Source organism: Thalassophryne amazonica, chromosome 16, assembly GCF_902500255.1.
Source record: "Thalassophryne amazonica chromosome 16, fThaAma1.1, whole genome shotgun sequence".
In the NCBI taxonomy this organism is placed as follows: Eukaryota; Metazoa; Chordata; class Actinopteri; order Batrachoidiformes; family Batrachoididae; genus Thalassophryne; species Thalassophryne amazonica.
The window spans coordinates 42417033-42433733 of NC_047118.1; the positions used below are offsets into that span (position 1 = coordinate 42417033).

Consider the following 16701-nt stretch of genomic DNA (forward strand, 5'->3'; position numbering starts at 1 on the left):
GACACAAAGGGAGATGTGATCTGGAATATTGGCAGCCCAACTGGATCTCACTGAGCTCCCTGGTCTATAATAGGTGCTTCAAATTAATAAGAAATCAAAAGTGCTTAGAAGAGCAACTTGTGATTCAACTAAATGTTGAATAGGCTTTTAATCAGTTATGTTCACTAACAAACTATCTGAACTCTGCCATTTTTCGTTCATTTTTTTCAAGGGTCAGAAATTTGAGTTTTTAGCCAATCCTAACCAAAATCAAATCATGTATTCCCACCCGTAGGCACAGTGTAAGTGCCAAGTTTGATCTAAATCAAATGAGGCATTCTGAAGATATCTTGCTCACATACATGCAACACTTGCACATGAACAAAGGTGATCACAGAAGCACATGTCTCAAGCACCATCACTATTAAATGACAGTGGAAACACGTATTCATGTGAGAATAGCCACGCAGTGAAAGATACATTACAGTGACTCACAAACTCTTACCATCTTCAAACAAACACGACCCCAGGTCCTAAATGCTTATCTGGAACATGCAATTCCACAATGAAAAAACATTTCCAATTAGGGAACAACTTCACTGAAGTACTCAAGTGTTTCACTGTGTAACTTATTTCCATTTCGTGCCAACTTGTACTGAAGCCTTCCAGCTTCGACCAGGTCCCTTTGACATGAACCCTGCTCGCTGGTGCTGAATCAGTTCATTTGAACACCATTCTGCACAGAAAACAGGCCATTAAAACAAAATCAGACTGTGGTTTGCTCACAGTCAACGTTTTAATAAGAAGAACAATGGGGTGGGTCTGCCTGAAAACCAAACACATGAAAACAATCAGATGGGGGCGGGGAAAACAAAAACAAACAAAAAATCAGGGTGCAGATGTAGTGCTGTAGGACTGACTGCATGTGTGTGTGCAAAGCTCACATTGTTTTTATTCTCCACAGTCTATAAAACAAGGTGTTGTGGTTGATCCTTACAGGAAGGCCTGAACGCTTATTTTTCTTCCTTTTGTCTCTCATTGCACCCTTACCTTCCTGAAAGGAGGCCATTCGTCATCCTGCTGCATGTCGGGGTCATTGCTCGGGTCATGAGGGTCATCACAAGGGTCGCAGTCAGTGTGGAAGACATTGGCTGTGCTGAGTTTATATAGTGGCGTCAGAGCAACACCCGATGCATCCCAGAAACGCACAGTACCATCCTCGTGTCTGCAAATGCACAAGTTATTTAAAAACAAAAACATTGTGCTATTGTTTTAGATTCTAGTGCACATTTCATTTCATTAGGTACAGCTACCTATATCATCCAAAATGAATCATTTTACTTTTTACAAAAATCTGTTAAACAATAAATGTATGAAGGGTTGCCATTCCAGTTAGTCACATCCCATGAAACTGCCACAGCAGTGGAAGCAAAGCAAATATAATTTGGAACAGAAAACAATGGGTTTTGTCAGCTCATTGTTAGCAAGCTGCTTTTTGAAACAGAACTTTGGATCGTAGTGTGGGTATCGTCTGCACGTTTGTGTACATTTACCCAGTCAATAACAGTTCTTGTTGTTTTGGTGGAGGTGCCAAGTTTTTCCCACCACATATGGGCCAACTCTACAGAAACACAGACAGGAGTTAGACTGCAATGTTAGAACTGCACCATTTGAACTCAACAGCACATCATTTTAAAGCTCCATCATGTAGGATTTAGTGTCATCTAGTGGTGAAGTTGCACAATGCATTATCACAAATATCACAATATCAATTCCCTTCACATTTCCACGTCTTTGGTAATGGGGATTCAGGTTTTCTTATCTTCTCTTGTGATAAGCAATACTGTATGTATGAGCCTCCATTTCACAGAAATCTACGGTTCTCAAACTTGTTACCCTGCACCTGACCACAACGCCTCTTTTTTTCTTCAGTCATCCAGCCGTGCTGCAAAATGTGAAAATTTGGCGTAAGCTTGTTCCATTTTAGGCTACTGATACAACCCCTGGCAAAAATTATGGAATCACCGGCCTCGGAGGATGTTCATTCAGTTGTTTAATTTTGTAGAAAAAAAGCAGATCACAGACATGACACAAAAAGTCATTTCAAATGGCAACTTTCTGGCTTTAAGAAACACTAAGAAATCAGGAAAAAAAAAAATTGTGGCAGTCAGTAACGGTTACTTTTTTTTAGACCAAGCAGAGGGGAAAAAATATAGAATCACTCATTTCTGAGGAAAAAATTATGGAATCATGAAAAACAAAAGAACACTCCAACACATCACTAGTATTTTGTTGCACCACCTCTGGCTTTTATAACAGCTTGCAGTCTCTGAGGCATGGACTTAATGAGTGACAAACAGTACTCTTCATCAATCTGGTTCCAAATTTCTCTGATTGCTGTTGCCAGATCAGCTTTGCAGGTTGGACCATTTTCTTCAACTTCCACCAAAGATTTTCAATTGGATTAAGATCCGGACTATTTGCAGGCCATGACATTGACCCTATGTGTCTTTTTGCAAGGAATGTTTTCACAGTTTTTGCTCTATGGCAAGATGCATTATCATCTTGAAAAATGATTTCATCATCCCCAAACATCCTTTCAATTGATGGGATAAGAAAAGTGTCCAAAATATCAACGTAAACTTGTGCATTTATTGATGATGTAATGACAGCCATCTCCCCAGTGCCTTTACGTGACATGCAGCCCCATATCATCAATGACTGTGGAAATTTACATGTTCTCTTCAGGCAGTCATCTTTATAAATCTCATTGGAACGGCACCAAACAAAAGTTCCAGCATCATCACCTTGCCCAATGCAGATTCATCACTGAATATGACTTTCATCCAGTCATTCACAGTCCACGATTGCTTTTCCTTAGCCCATTGCAACCTTGTTTTTTCTGTTTCTGTTTTTTCTGTTAATGATGGCTTTCGTTTAGCTTTTCTGTATGTAAATCCCATTTCCTTTAGGCGGTTTCTTACAGTTCGGTCACAGACGCTGACTCCAGTTTCCTCCCATTCGTTCCTCATTTGTTTTGTTGTGCATTTTCGATTTTTGAGACATATTGCTTTAAGTTTTCTGTCTTGACGCTTTGATGTCTTCCTTGGTCTACCAGTATGTTTGCTTTTAACAACCTTCCCATGTTGTTTGTATTTGGTCCAGAGTTTAGACACAGCTGACTGTGAACAACCAACATCTTTTGCAACACTGCGTGATGATTTACCCTCTTTTAAGAGTTTGATAATCCTCTCCTTTGTTTCAATTGACATCTCTTGTGTTGGAGCCATGATTCATGTCAGTCCACTTGGTGCAACAGCTCTCCAAGGTGTGATCACTCCTTTTAGATGCAGACTAACGAGCAGATCTGATTTGATGCAGGTGTTAGTTTTGGGGATGAAAATTTACAGGGTGATTCCATAATTTATTCCTCAGAATTGAGTGAGTCCATATTTTTTCCCTCTGCTTGGTCTAAAAAAGTAACCGTTACTGACTGCCACAATTATTTTTCCTGATTTCTTATAGTGTTTCTTAAAGCCAGAAAGTTGCCATTTGAAATGAGTTTAGTTTTGTGTCATGTCTGTGATCTGCTTTTTTTCTACAAAATTAAACAACCGAATGAACATCCTCCGAGGCCGGTGATTCCATAATTTTTGCCAGGGGTTGTAGTTTTCAGATTATAGGGTAACGTGTCTTGGAATCCAATGTACATCAACCTTATTTGACCTTTTATTTTGGACACCAAACATTCAACACAGTCAAAACTATTCCCTTTATTAACCCTTGTATTTCAACCAATAATTTACATATTTTTTTCATCCTCCGAGGCCGGTGATTCCATAATTATTGCCAGGGGTTGTATACATATATAGTTGTTTAGCTGCAAAATTTCTGCCTGCGTGGATCACAGTTCCTTGTGCTTTTATTTTATTTTACTACTATGGCAAAAGCAGATGGTCAAACCATGGAGTCTGGTCTGCTTGAGGTTTCTTGCAATAATCCCAAAAGCAAAGGAAGTTTTATTTATTTATTTATGTATTTATTAAACCACTATTGTCAGTGGGGTGGGTAAGGATAAAACCTTAATGTGTGTTATGTTTTGATTTGGAGCTATATACAATGAAATTGATTTTCATGGTAACATACTGAGCTATCAGCGCATCATGAATCTGCATGTGCAGAACTGTAGCTGCAAACAGCAGTGAGTGTTCCCGTGTACCTCCTGTGCCACTCTGGTTTGGTCTCACACGAGGAGACGGGTGTAACAGCTGCTTGTGTGTGTTAGTCTACTCTGACACTGAACAAACAGCTGATCTGAGCCACAAAGCCTTTGCAAAGCCTTTAAATGCAGACACCTGCTCTCAAACTTAACAGTGATGGTCAAACACTGCTATTTCCTCTCAGTCACCAGGCTTCCAGTCAAATCAACCATGATAAATACTTTAAAAATAATCTCTTCAAATGCATTTAGGCTTATAATAAACAGCATAAAACAACAGCAAAATCATATTTACAATACAAGTCTTAAATTCCAGATTGTTGAGAGGACAGACACCAATTTAGCTTCAACACAACAATGCACACATCCTCTAATCTCTCACCCCAACATTTTTTTTTTTTTTTTTGCTGTTGAATGACATGCATCCAAATGATAATGTTCATACTGGTGTCTAACCTCTAGCAGAGGCAGTCATTTCAAAGCGAATGTTCTTTACAAGGTCGAGTTTGTAACATAGTAAACACCTATAGCTCTTGAAGAGCAGCAGCAGTAGAGCGCATTAAAATTTCCATTTGCAGTGGAGGGTTACCTTATAAACAAGCTGTCAGAAAGCATTAAAACTAAATGTAAGCTGCAACATTTTGTTAATGTAACTGTTAAAACATCTTTAAATAGTTGTGATGTCATCATCAAAGTGTAGAGGGGTACAGTAAATCTTATATGAATTCAGGGCCATGACATGAGTTGAGAGTCCCAGAGGGTCCCACAGGCTCACAGACTCGCTCCATTCAAAATAACAACGGCAAGAAATTGATCATTTTTAATGCATTGAACTGAACTGGCTACTGCTGTTTAATGTGCAAGAATAAGCCATCTCGCTGTTACGAGTGCACATGTCTGGGAAAGCCTATAGTACTTCCGGGTCAATGGTCATGGGTACCAAACAACATGGTTTGCAGCATGTTTAAACAATACAGCCAGGATACTGCTTTCTTATTCAATACTGTCACAATTGCCGACGTTATTGCTCAATCTCGTGTGGCTGAATGCCACTTGTTCCTCGAGGAAGTTGACACCGACCGCATGGGGCCGCGTAACTAGTTAGCATGCCGGAGTCTCATTCGGTAACGGAATTAACCAGACAAATCGCTCCACCAACTAAGAATGGCCATGCACCACCACCCACAAAATCAAGAAAGAGCAATCAATCTGTTAATCCTTTCCATGTCCGGGACGGGTGAGGTTTGCCATGTTGAGTCAAATTAAGCCGCAGGCTCCACTCCACAGTAAAATGCTTTTACTTTTGACCGTCTTGCGCCCGGTCCAAGAATTTCACCTCTAGCAGCACAATATAAATGCCCCCAGCTGTCCCTCTTAATCATGGCCCCAGTTCAGAGAAGAAAACCCACAAAATAGAACCGGAGTCCTGTTCCATTATTCCTAGCTGGGGTGTCCAGGAGACCTGGCGTGGTTTGAACACACTAATTTTTTCAAAGTAAACACTTTGGAACCACGGAACACTCCACTAATGCTGCATTTACACATAATGACGACAGGTCATGAATACCACGAAATATACATTCTTGGCCTCCGATCACCAATGTGATGATTCGAGCAGAGACGTCAGAAGTCCAATGGAACTGTTGTAACCTGCTACGTGTTACAATTAATGGCACATTTCGCTGGCAAATTATCAGGAACCATTACACACGGTCAAGAATAATGTCCCATGCTGTTGCATTAGTGAACTCTGACCTCTCCCACAATGCAGTGCATCACTCGAGACTCCGATAAGGCTTATTCTAATCAAACTTTGCACCACAGATAGCGGTGGTGTTTTGTTTTCACCCTCACCTTGTGTGTGTGCTGTCTGCTCTGCTGTGCTTTACCAGCACTGACCAGCCTCTCCCAAAGTTTGGAAGGAACATTGGAGATGTGGCAGGAGCAAGTAATGGCTGAGGAGTGCAGAGGAGCTAAGTAGGGAGTGGGGAGAGAGGGCCACCCAGTGGTCTGGAGGTCAATTACAACTAGTTCTTCTTCTAGTAATACTACCAAGGCTGATGGGTCATCAAACTCTGAAAGGACAGATGAGACCAAACATAAATTAATGCTGTTCAATTAAAAAACAACAACATTTATACGTTTAAACATGACATGAGAGTCAGTAAAATTTAACTGGATGATCAAAGCAGATGACCACCCCACTGAGGCTGGCCTGCTTGAGGTCATTTCCTTCTCTTTCTTCTTTTTATATAAATAATAATTTTCTTTGACACTGTTGCCAAGTGCTTGCTCACGGAGAGGGTAAGATCTAAAGAGTAAGTTCTTTCGACTCGATCTGGATCTGCATGCTGATTTGGTCCAACTTTTCTGCTGGATGGCCTTCTTGACGCAACTCTACATTACATGTAGAATGGGCACAGGTGGTATTGCTCCAGGAACCTTCTGTTTTGAAAGCAAGTGCACTGACCAGTTGGCCACCACACTGTGGATAAGGTCTAAACTAGAGCCCTACCAATTTACTGGTTGGCTGACATTATTGGCCAATAAGAGCATTTAACATACATATCATTATTAGAGTTATGTTTACCAATATAAAAATGTATTTTACCAAATAATGTGGAAAAATACTTTGGCTATTGGAAATGGTGTCATTATCTAGTTTGTCCAACAGAGAGCATGAAGACAGCCTTGTTTATAATGCTTTCTAGTGGGGCTAGGACCCCCATCACCTCTTGGTCACATCAGCTACAACACACAGAAACAAATCAACCAGCTGCTCTTCATTTTCAATCAGAGTAGGCACTTTACAGCAACAACAGACACGTGGTTGCTATGCAGCCAGCTAGGTGGGGCCAAAATAGATGAAATGAGAAGTCTACTTTATGCAAATGCTGAGCAGCGCAACACGCCAACTGCAAATTAGTGTGAAGTCAGCGTGACAGACATAAGTTGATTGATGGTCATATTTATAGTTATTTATAATAAAGTTCATGTTTAAACTGTAAAACATCAAGCCTCAATTACATTTCATGACTATAAGGGTTTGATAAAGTGTTAGGAATTACTACAGGTTTTTACGCATATTATAGGCCAATATCTGTATTGCAAATTTTTTCACTCCCAAATATCAGTACCCCCCCCCCCCCCCCAAAAAAAAAAATGTATCAGTGGGGGTGTAGTCGCTCCAGTCTAAATATAGCTCTTTACATATAGCACTTTGAGATGATTGCTGTTGTGATTTCACAATGTACAAATACAGTAAACAAAATCAAGATTGTCAGTTTAAGGAGCAAAAGTGTCAAGAATCCATCAATACTGAAGCTCACACTACATGTCAGAATAATTTAATGTTTGACAACTTCTCACCTTTCTCTTGTTCTATGCTGTTGACAGTAAAGAAGTCAGTGACTCGAGATGTGAAATCAAGAGTGACATGGTCTTTATCTTGCTGAATGGTCAGGCAGTGACGGTCTCCGTAGCTCGCTCTGGGCATCCCTCCACTGTACAACAACACTGGACAACTGAAAGGCAGACAGAGGTATGCAGAAGGTTTCTTCTTGTCAGTCTTGCTCTTCATATAAGGCAATGCACAGCAATCGGTATGAGTTTGAGACTATTAGGGATAACCACTTTTCTGTTGAGTTACTCCTTTACATGCTGTTTACAAAACTGGACACATTCATATACTAATGTCTGAATTTTGGGATTCAAAATTATTCTCAAATACAGCTCAAACTATATTCTGCCCACTTTTTCAAGTCTTAAATATTAGGGGTAACCCCCACCCCAAACACACACACACGCCAGTTCCAAAATAAACAAAATGATACAACCACTCTGCCATGGTACTTTCATGCATTATATATATCTGGTAGTAAATCTTTTTGTGAAATAGCTGAATTAGGAAAGCGGTCTACCTCTGTGCTGAAGTTTCACAGGTCTGTTACACCTGTATATTTGAGTATACACAGTCACAGTTTTTATTTATTTTACTACTTGTAGTTTGGGAAGTCTTGTGACTTATGGTCTGGAAAATACAGTACATGTATTTTAAAGATAAAAAGTTTAAGTATGTGTTAAACACTTACCCTGTTTGTGTCGTCCTGTAAAGTATCTTGTTGATGGCCTTACAGGGAAATGGCCCTGTGACATGAAAAGTGCAGTTACAAAAATGTAAGAAGAAATTGGTCAAATGATTTCAGTATTACAAAAGATTTTTTTAAATCACTGCAAAGCTTAACAGAATTTGAAGTTGATTTGGGGATCTAAAGAAATGCTGTTGGAATGACAACCTTCAGACCATCAACTGCCCTGGGTGTGTCTTTCTCACCATAAGGGATGGTGGTAGATAATGGCTGGTGAATGTAAGGGTTGCCGCTGGTAACCGCCCAAACGGAGTAGCTGCCGTCATTATGTGAATGAACAAATAAGCTTCCAGACGTTCCCATACCAGGCTCTCCAGCTGCTGCATGAGGATTCATACAAACAACATGCAGAATCATCACACAAGCCGCTACATTCTCACAACAGATGAGCAGCACATCCAGCTAACGCCCCAGAAAGCACGTTCATGAAAATTCCTCCAAAGTAATTGCTTATAGATTAATTATAGAAGTTAACTTTACATTTTTGTGATGCTGTGTCAATAAACTATGGTGTACTGAATGCACACATATAAATAATCTAAAAGATTAATCATACAGTGCTGAATGCAAAAAGCAAACCACTGTACAGTCAACTTTCATCTGTACAATAGGTACCTGCTTGCCCAGGAAGAGCTGGTCAGCATGACAGGCAGCCAAATCCCATAAGGCCACTAGGCCTCGGCTGTAGCCAATCAGAATTTTTCCTGGGTGCTGGGGATGTTCCTGCAGAGATTCCACTGGCCCTAAGGACTTCCCACATCTGTAGTCCTCTGGCAGTCTACAAAGAACAAAATGTTACCCATCATCACATCAGCAGTATTGACTGGAAAGACTTGAACCTTTTATCTGTAAGTCAGCCACTAAATCTCAACCATTCCAATTTTGAACTTTAAGACAAGGGATAAATTTCTTAATGTGTTTGGAGTTTATAGGCAATGCCATCAATGATGGCAACAGTGTAAAATATTTGAGGTGCTCAGACATGAATAATATGCATGCAGTAAGATATTCCCCAATTCAGCGTTTCAACTTCCAGAGGTGGAAAAGGTGAATGTGAAGACAGACAGACAGAAAGAGCTGTTTCGTGCCACTAAACATGGCAGGAGAAATCTGATCTGGTGAAAGGGGGATGATTTCGGGAGGGATTTCTAAGTTGCACGTCAAATAGTGGCCACGATTTTGCTGCAAGTTATGGACAAAACTACTATATTGGTGGTTCTGATGGAAGTGGTCTGAGTGGAAAAACCGATTGTGAGTCTACCATGTAAGATTTCTGGCTTACATGGTAGACATTGGTTAACAGATACATGGGTCTCAAAAACAGTCTCAATAAACTCTCACATCTCAACTCACTCTGAACTTGATCCTGTGGGTCATAATACACTCTCAATTGACTCTGCATGGGGTTGCATCAATGATCATGGATATTAAAATGTTTTTCAGTCGCAATGCAAGCTTGGTGTAAATGCAAATAACAGATCACAACGGAGACCAGCCAAGACTTGTGAGAGTTGACAAAATGTCATGATGTTGTAGGTCTTATATAGGTCTCAGTACGGTGTAAACGGGGCATAAGTGTTACATTCTTAGGGAAAAAAAAAAAACAAAAAACACACACACACACACAAGCTCACATATTTATCCCCAAGATTGTTATTTAAGCATCCAGGGACACAACAAGTAATCCCCGGCATTGTTTGCTTTCTGACCATGTCTGAGAGTCTGCAGCAGGTACACATTTCCCACAATCCCCTGCGCAACCAAAATCCAATATGGTGGGTATGCAAGCCCCCTACTGAGCCCCATTAGGAAGTCCCCCACCCTCTCTCTCTCATTTACAACCCCAATTCCAATGAAGTTGGGACATTGTGTTAAATATAAATAAAAACAGAATACAATTATTTGCAAATCCTGTTCAACCAGTATCAATGAATACACCACAAAGACAAGATATTTAGTGTAAACTGATAGATATTTTTGTTTTTGTGCAAATATTTGCTCATTTTGAAATGGATCCCTGCAACACATTTCAAAAAAAGTTGGGACGGGGCAACAAAAGATTGGGAAGTTGATAAATGCTCAAAGACACCTATTTGAAACAGGCGAGTGTCATAATTGGTTATAAAAAGGAGCATCCCCAAAAGGCTCAGCCGTTCACAAGCAAAGATGTGGCGAGGATCACCATTTTGTGAACAACTGCATGAAAAATAGACCAACAGTTTAAGAACAATGTTTCTCAACGTTCAATTGCAAGGAATTTAGGGATTCCATCATCTACAGTCAATAATATAATCAGAAGATTCAGAGAATCTGGAGAACTTTCTACACGTAAGCGGCAAGGCCAAAACCAACACTGAATACCCGTGACCTTCGATCCCTCAGGCCGGTACTGCTTTCAAACTGACATCATTGTGTAAAAGATCTTACCACGTGGGACTCAGGAACACTTCAGAAAACCCATTGTCAGTTAACACACTTTGTCGCTGCATCTACAAGTGCAAGTTTAAACTCTACCATGCAAAGCAAAAGCCATACATCAACAACATCCAGAAACACCGCCACCTTCTCTGGGCCCGAGATCATTTGAAATGGACAGACGCAAAGTGGAACAGTGTGCTGTGGTCTAATGAGTCCACATTTCAATTTGACCATCCAGATTGTTACCAGTGCAAAGTTCAAAAGCCAGCATCTGTGATGGTATGGGGGTGTGTTAGTGCCCATGGCATGAGCAACTTATACATCTGTGAAGGCACCATCAATGCTGAAAGGTACATCCAGGTTTTGGAGCAACACGTGCTGCCATCCAAGCAATGTCTTTTTCAGGGGCATCCCTGCTTATTTCAGCAAGACAATGCCAAGCCACATTCTGCAGGTGTTACAACAGCGTGGCTTCGTAGTAAAAGAGTGCTGGTACTAGACTGGCCTGCCTGCAGTCCAGACCTGTCACCTATTGAAAATGTGTGGCGCAATATGAAGCACAAAATATGACAACAGAGACCCCGGACTGTTGAACAACTGAACTTATACATCAAGCACGAATGGGAAAGAATTCCACCTACAAAGCTTCAACAATTAGTGTCCTCAGTTCCGGTTATTGAGTGTTGTTAGAAGGAAACGTGATATTACACAGTGCTAAACATACCACTGTCCCAGGTTTTTTGAAATGTGTTGCAGGCATCCATTTCAAAATGAGCAAATATTTGCACAAAAACAAAAAAGTTTATCAATTTGAACATTAAATATCTTGTCTTTGTGGTGTATTATATTGAATATCGGTTGAAGAGGATTTGCAAATCATTGTATTCTGTTTTTATTTACATTTTACACAATGTCCCAACTTCACTGGAATTGGGACTGTAACTGCATAATGTGTTTAGTGGTCCATAGGAGGGCACACAAGAATTTCTCGGTTAATTCTAACAAAGCAGTATGGTAAAGATCAAAAAACAAAATAATTCACTTTGAGGGGAGGACATTTGAACCCAAAATCCATTTGTCGCCATCAAGTGTGGCAGCAAAAAAATCTCTGAAGCACAGAACACATGGCAAAGTGAGGTTACTTCCCAAGCAGATAGCAGACAAGTGAAACACCACATCAACCAAACCAGACAATCAGACCAAGGACCACAATGTGCACAGAGTAGAAAGATGGGTCACTGTGGAAGATGGAAATGCAAAATTATGCTCACTGCTTGCAAATCATTGTATTCTGTTTTTATTTACATGTTACACAACATCCCAAATTCACTGGAATTGGGGTTGTACTTAAAATAATAAAGGCAGATTAATGTCGTGTTTCTCGTTTCCACTATAATGAAAATGTACAGAAAAGTTATTTTTCAGTATATAATTCAGACCACACTATAAGTCACAGGACCTTTCAAATTAAAATACACACACAAAACTGCCAGAAGATTTAACGGTTATGAAAGGCTACCAAGCTTGAAGCACACAGGTTGCATCTTAAGGAATTAATTATTTTACTAAATGACATAAAAAATGCTTGAATTTCAATTTCAATTTATTTTCATTTATATAGCGCCAAATCACAACAAAGTTGCCTCAAGGCGCTTCACACAAGTAAGGCCTAACCATACCAACCCCCAGAGCTAGCACACAGGCGACATTGGTAAGGAAAAACTCCCTCTGATGATTTGAGGAAGAAACCTCAAGCAGACCAGACTCAAAGGGGTGACACTCAGCTTGGGCCGTGCTAGCGACACAATTTACAAAACGAATATACAGGAAATGTTGCCGGTGCACAGGACAGGAGGGTTCATCTCTGGATGGAGCAGAGAGACAGAGAGAGAACAGAATCAGGCATCAGAAACACAACAAATACAGTATAATTTGTCAGCATTAAGCAACAAGAAAAACTGAAGAAATACTAAGGTGATTGCCGAACACTAGCCCTAAGCTTCACTAAAAGACCCAGACTTTAGATCAAGTTGAGGCCGCGACCCGCTCAGTTTCCTAATAAACAAATTTAAAAGAGTAAAAAGCATAGTAACACATACTATGCCAGTATGCTAGCCATACAAAAGGGAAAATAAGTACGTCTTAAGTCTGGACTTGAAAGTCTCTACAGAATCTGACAGTTTTATTGACACAGGGAGATCATTCCACATAACAGGGCACGATAAGAGAAACCTCTGTGACCCGCAGACTTTTTATTGACCCTAGGGACACAAAGTAGTCCTGGACCCTGAGAACGCAAAACCCAGGCCAATACATAGGGTTCAATTAGGTCAGCTGAGTAAGGAGGTGCCAGTCTGTGAATAATTTTATAGGCTACTAGCTAGGAACTGCCTATTTCGCTAATCTTACAGCTTCAAATAAGAAAAACCCTAAAGTCTTTGTTTGATACAATTGATAGTATTGTTTGTCCAATTACTCCTTGTGTACCAGTGAACAAAAAAATCTGAATCCAGCAACTTTCTGCACGTTTTTGTGAACGATGTCGCAGCCATCAGGTCTAGAATTTCATAATCATCTCTGTATCAATCTAGTGATTTGCTCTCTTCTGACAGGTCTTTTGCTCTTGTTACCCTCCAGGACATCAGGGCTCTACTTGGTTGTATGAAACCTACTTTAAGTCCCCTTGATGTTCTTCCTACCCATTCAGTCCTTTGCATATTTGATTCTACTGGGTCCTATATTCTGGATATGATTCATATTTTTTTTGTTAAAACTGGCTCAGTTCCCTCAGGGTTCTGTTTTGGGTCCTGTTTCATTTCTTCTGTATATACTCCAACTTGGGCAGATTATTAGATGAAACAATATTTCTTATCCCAATGCTGATGATATCCAGCTGTATTGTTCTTTTAAGGCTTGTGAGTTTCATTAAGTTTAACTGAGTGCCTGACTGAAATCAAACAATGGTTAAATAATTTTCTACAGTTAAATGCAGACAAAACTGAAACTTTGATCATTGCCCCTGACACCAAGATTCTTGAAATTTAACAATATATTAGCTTTTTAGGTTCCTCTGTTCAAGTCTGGTCTAAGAAATCTGTGTTCTCTTTGACAGTTCAACGTCCCTCAAGCATCATCCAAAACAGCTGGTTCAAAATTTTAGTTTTAACTTTTAGGGTCCTACATGGACAAGCTCCCCAGTACATCTGCTGAAACATTCAGGTCAGAGATTGCTGATGGTCCCAAACACTCGTTTTAAAACTTGTGGGAATCAATTGTTTCAAGCAGTCACACCAAGACTCTGGAATGCTCTTCCTCTGTCTTGACACTGCAGTCTGTATTGACTCTTAAAAAGCAGCTAGACACTGTCAAACAGATGAGTTTTCACAAGACCTGTTGCTTTTAATGTTGTTTTCTATTATTATCATATCTGACATGTTACTTTATTTTTCCTGTTTCTTGTGAAGCACTTTGTGATTTTTATCTGTGATAAGTGCTATATAAATACATTTCACTTCCTACCATATATACAGTGGGAAAAATAAGTATTTGATACACTGTCAATTTTGCAAGTTGTCCCACCTTCAAAGAATGGAGAGGTCTGTAATTTTTATCATAGGTACACTTCAACTGTGAGAGACAGAAATCCATAAAATCACATTGTATGGTTTTTGTAATTAATTTGCATTTTATTGCATGAAATAAGTATTTGATCACCTACTAACCAGCAAGAATTCTGGCTCACAAACTTAACAGTTTTTCTTTAAGAAGCCCTCCTATTCTGCACTCTTTACTTGTATTAATTGCACCTGTTTGAACTCGTTGCCTGTATGAAAGACACCTGTCCACACACTCAGCCAATCATACTCCAACCTATCCACCACGGCCAAGACCAAAGAGCCGTCTAAGGACACCAGGGACAAAATTGTAGACCTGCACAAGGCTGGGATGGACTAAATGGTAAATGGACTGCATTTATATAGCGCTTTTCCATCTGCATCAGACGCTCAAAGCACTTTACAATTATGCCTCACATTCACTCCGATGTCAGGGTGCTGCCATACAAGGCGCTCACTACACGCCGGGAGCAATAGGGTATTAAAGGCCTTGCCCCAGGGCCCTTAGTGATTTTCCAGTCAGGTGGGGATTTGAACCCATGATCTTCTGGACTCAAGCCCAACACCTTAACCACTAGACCATCACCTGCAACCACACACACACACACACACACACACACACCTCAAACTGCTTTGTGATGGTTTACTGATGAAGATCCTCTCCGGAAGCACAGAGGCAGAAAATTTTTTCAGCAAAGCATTCCATTGTGTCCTTCTCCCTGCACAAGTATTTTTAGGAGATTCAGCTACTGAGTCCTGGTGATGAGCCTGTTTGTGTGTGGTATCAGAGTATGTGTCTGTGCACGCTAGAGATTCAGCTGCAGTGCTTCCCTAACCGGAATAGTGCAATTTGGCAGCCGGCACAAAGCTTCACTGTCTAATAATGTGTCCTCCTTTGCACACACGTCTTACCAGGGCCCTCGTTAAGCCTCAGTTCTGCCCACGTCCCTAAACAAGCCTGCTTAATGAGGGGTTTGGCTGAACAGTCACACAGCAGAATAAAAGTGAAACAAGCACCCTGTACAGTCAGTGTTAGAAAAAGGCATAAAAGAAGACAGTCTGAAATAATTTTTTTGCTGTAGATATCAGCTGAATATTCTTTAAAATATTAGTAGAAATGTGCTCAATTTGGGTGAAATTGCCTTTTACACATTCACCAAGAGAAAGCTCCCGAAAAACATGACAATTTTTTTCCATGGTATGTATCCTATTTTCGCACTTGTATTTGCATATGACGAGGTGTCTATGCTCCATAAGGGTCAGCTCGTATTATCTTTATTTTCAAACTCAGCGAAACCATCCTCCAAAGATTTACTCTGGTTTACTGTTGAACTCTCACACAATGACAACACTGAAATAGACAAAGCTCCAAGAGCACATACCTCTGCCAACGCATCACATTTATCTCTACAGTTATTTGATACATTTTACCAGGATTACACAAAACCAGTTTTCTTGAAAACTGGTGACTGCCCATCATGGTTCAACAAGCATGTGAACTGTGGATTAATCCAAAAGTTTACATAAGTGTTTGTTTACATGGCATTTGCTTTTAAAGTGATGAGTTAATTTCGATGCAGGTGCAGCAAAATTACAGGGTAAATAGAGGTTAAAGAAGCTGTGCCTGCATGTCATGTAATTGTGAACACAACCTGTAAAAACAGCCTCGCTGTCTGCTTGCTCCAGGCTCGGCACACCTTTGGATCCAAAAAGTGACAGAATCATTCAAAAATTGAAGGAGTTGAGGGCAAAGTATCTGTCATCTCTTCCCTGTGTACTGTTGAGCCCACTGTTGCATAGCTGAACTAGCAGAAAGTCCAGAGCCCAGAAAAGTAAGTATTCCTGACTTTTTCCTGAGCATCGGCTCGGCAGGACCGTTGTACTGAATGAATTCAGATTAGAGGGTAGGACTAACATATTTATCCCAAAAGCATTATAACTTAAAATATTAGTTTTAATTTATAATGCCACAGACTGCAGACATCCTCATCTTTTTGAAAAAGAATTTGAAGTTAAAAACATTCATCACCTTCGCTCCATAAAAAAAAAAAAAAAAAAAAAATTTTTCATGATTTTAACAAATTCTATTTATTCACTGATACTGTTCATATTGCAGATTAGTATTTTATTTTTATATATTATGTGAAACATTTGACGCGATTTTCATTTAAGACCTCACCCAAAAGTTCCTTGTTTTCATTGATCATTAAGTTCTTTTTTTAAAATGGAAAGCAAAAATTTCTTTTTTCTGATCCGATTCGTGACATAAAATTCATATTCAAGCCGAACAGTGGGTTTTGTGACCTGCAACACCCCTACAAGA

At 39.9% G+C, this 16701-nt stretch overlaps 1 protein-coding gene across 1 annotated transcript in view; it reads right to left on the minus strand.

The window, feature by feature from the left end:
* Window positions 1-16701, minus strand: part of llgl1 (LLGL scribble cell polarity complex component 1) — an 87871-nt gene that overhangs the window by 28800 nt on the left and 42370 nt on the right. The window contains 8 exon segments of the mRNA XM_034189460.1: window positions 1030-1204; window positions 1533-1600; window positions 6053-6273; window positions 7568-7722; window positions 8290-8344; window positions 8532-8639; window positions 8642-8666; window positions 8962-9124. Of these exon segments, the coding sequence (XP_034045351.1) occupies window positions 1030-1204; window positions 1533-1600; window positions 6053-6273; window positions 7568-7722; window positions 8290-8344; window positions 8532-8639; window positions 8642-8666; window positions 8962-9124 (970 nt within the window).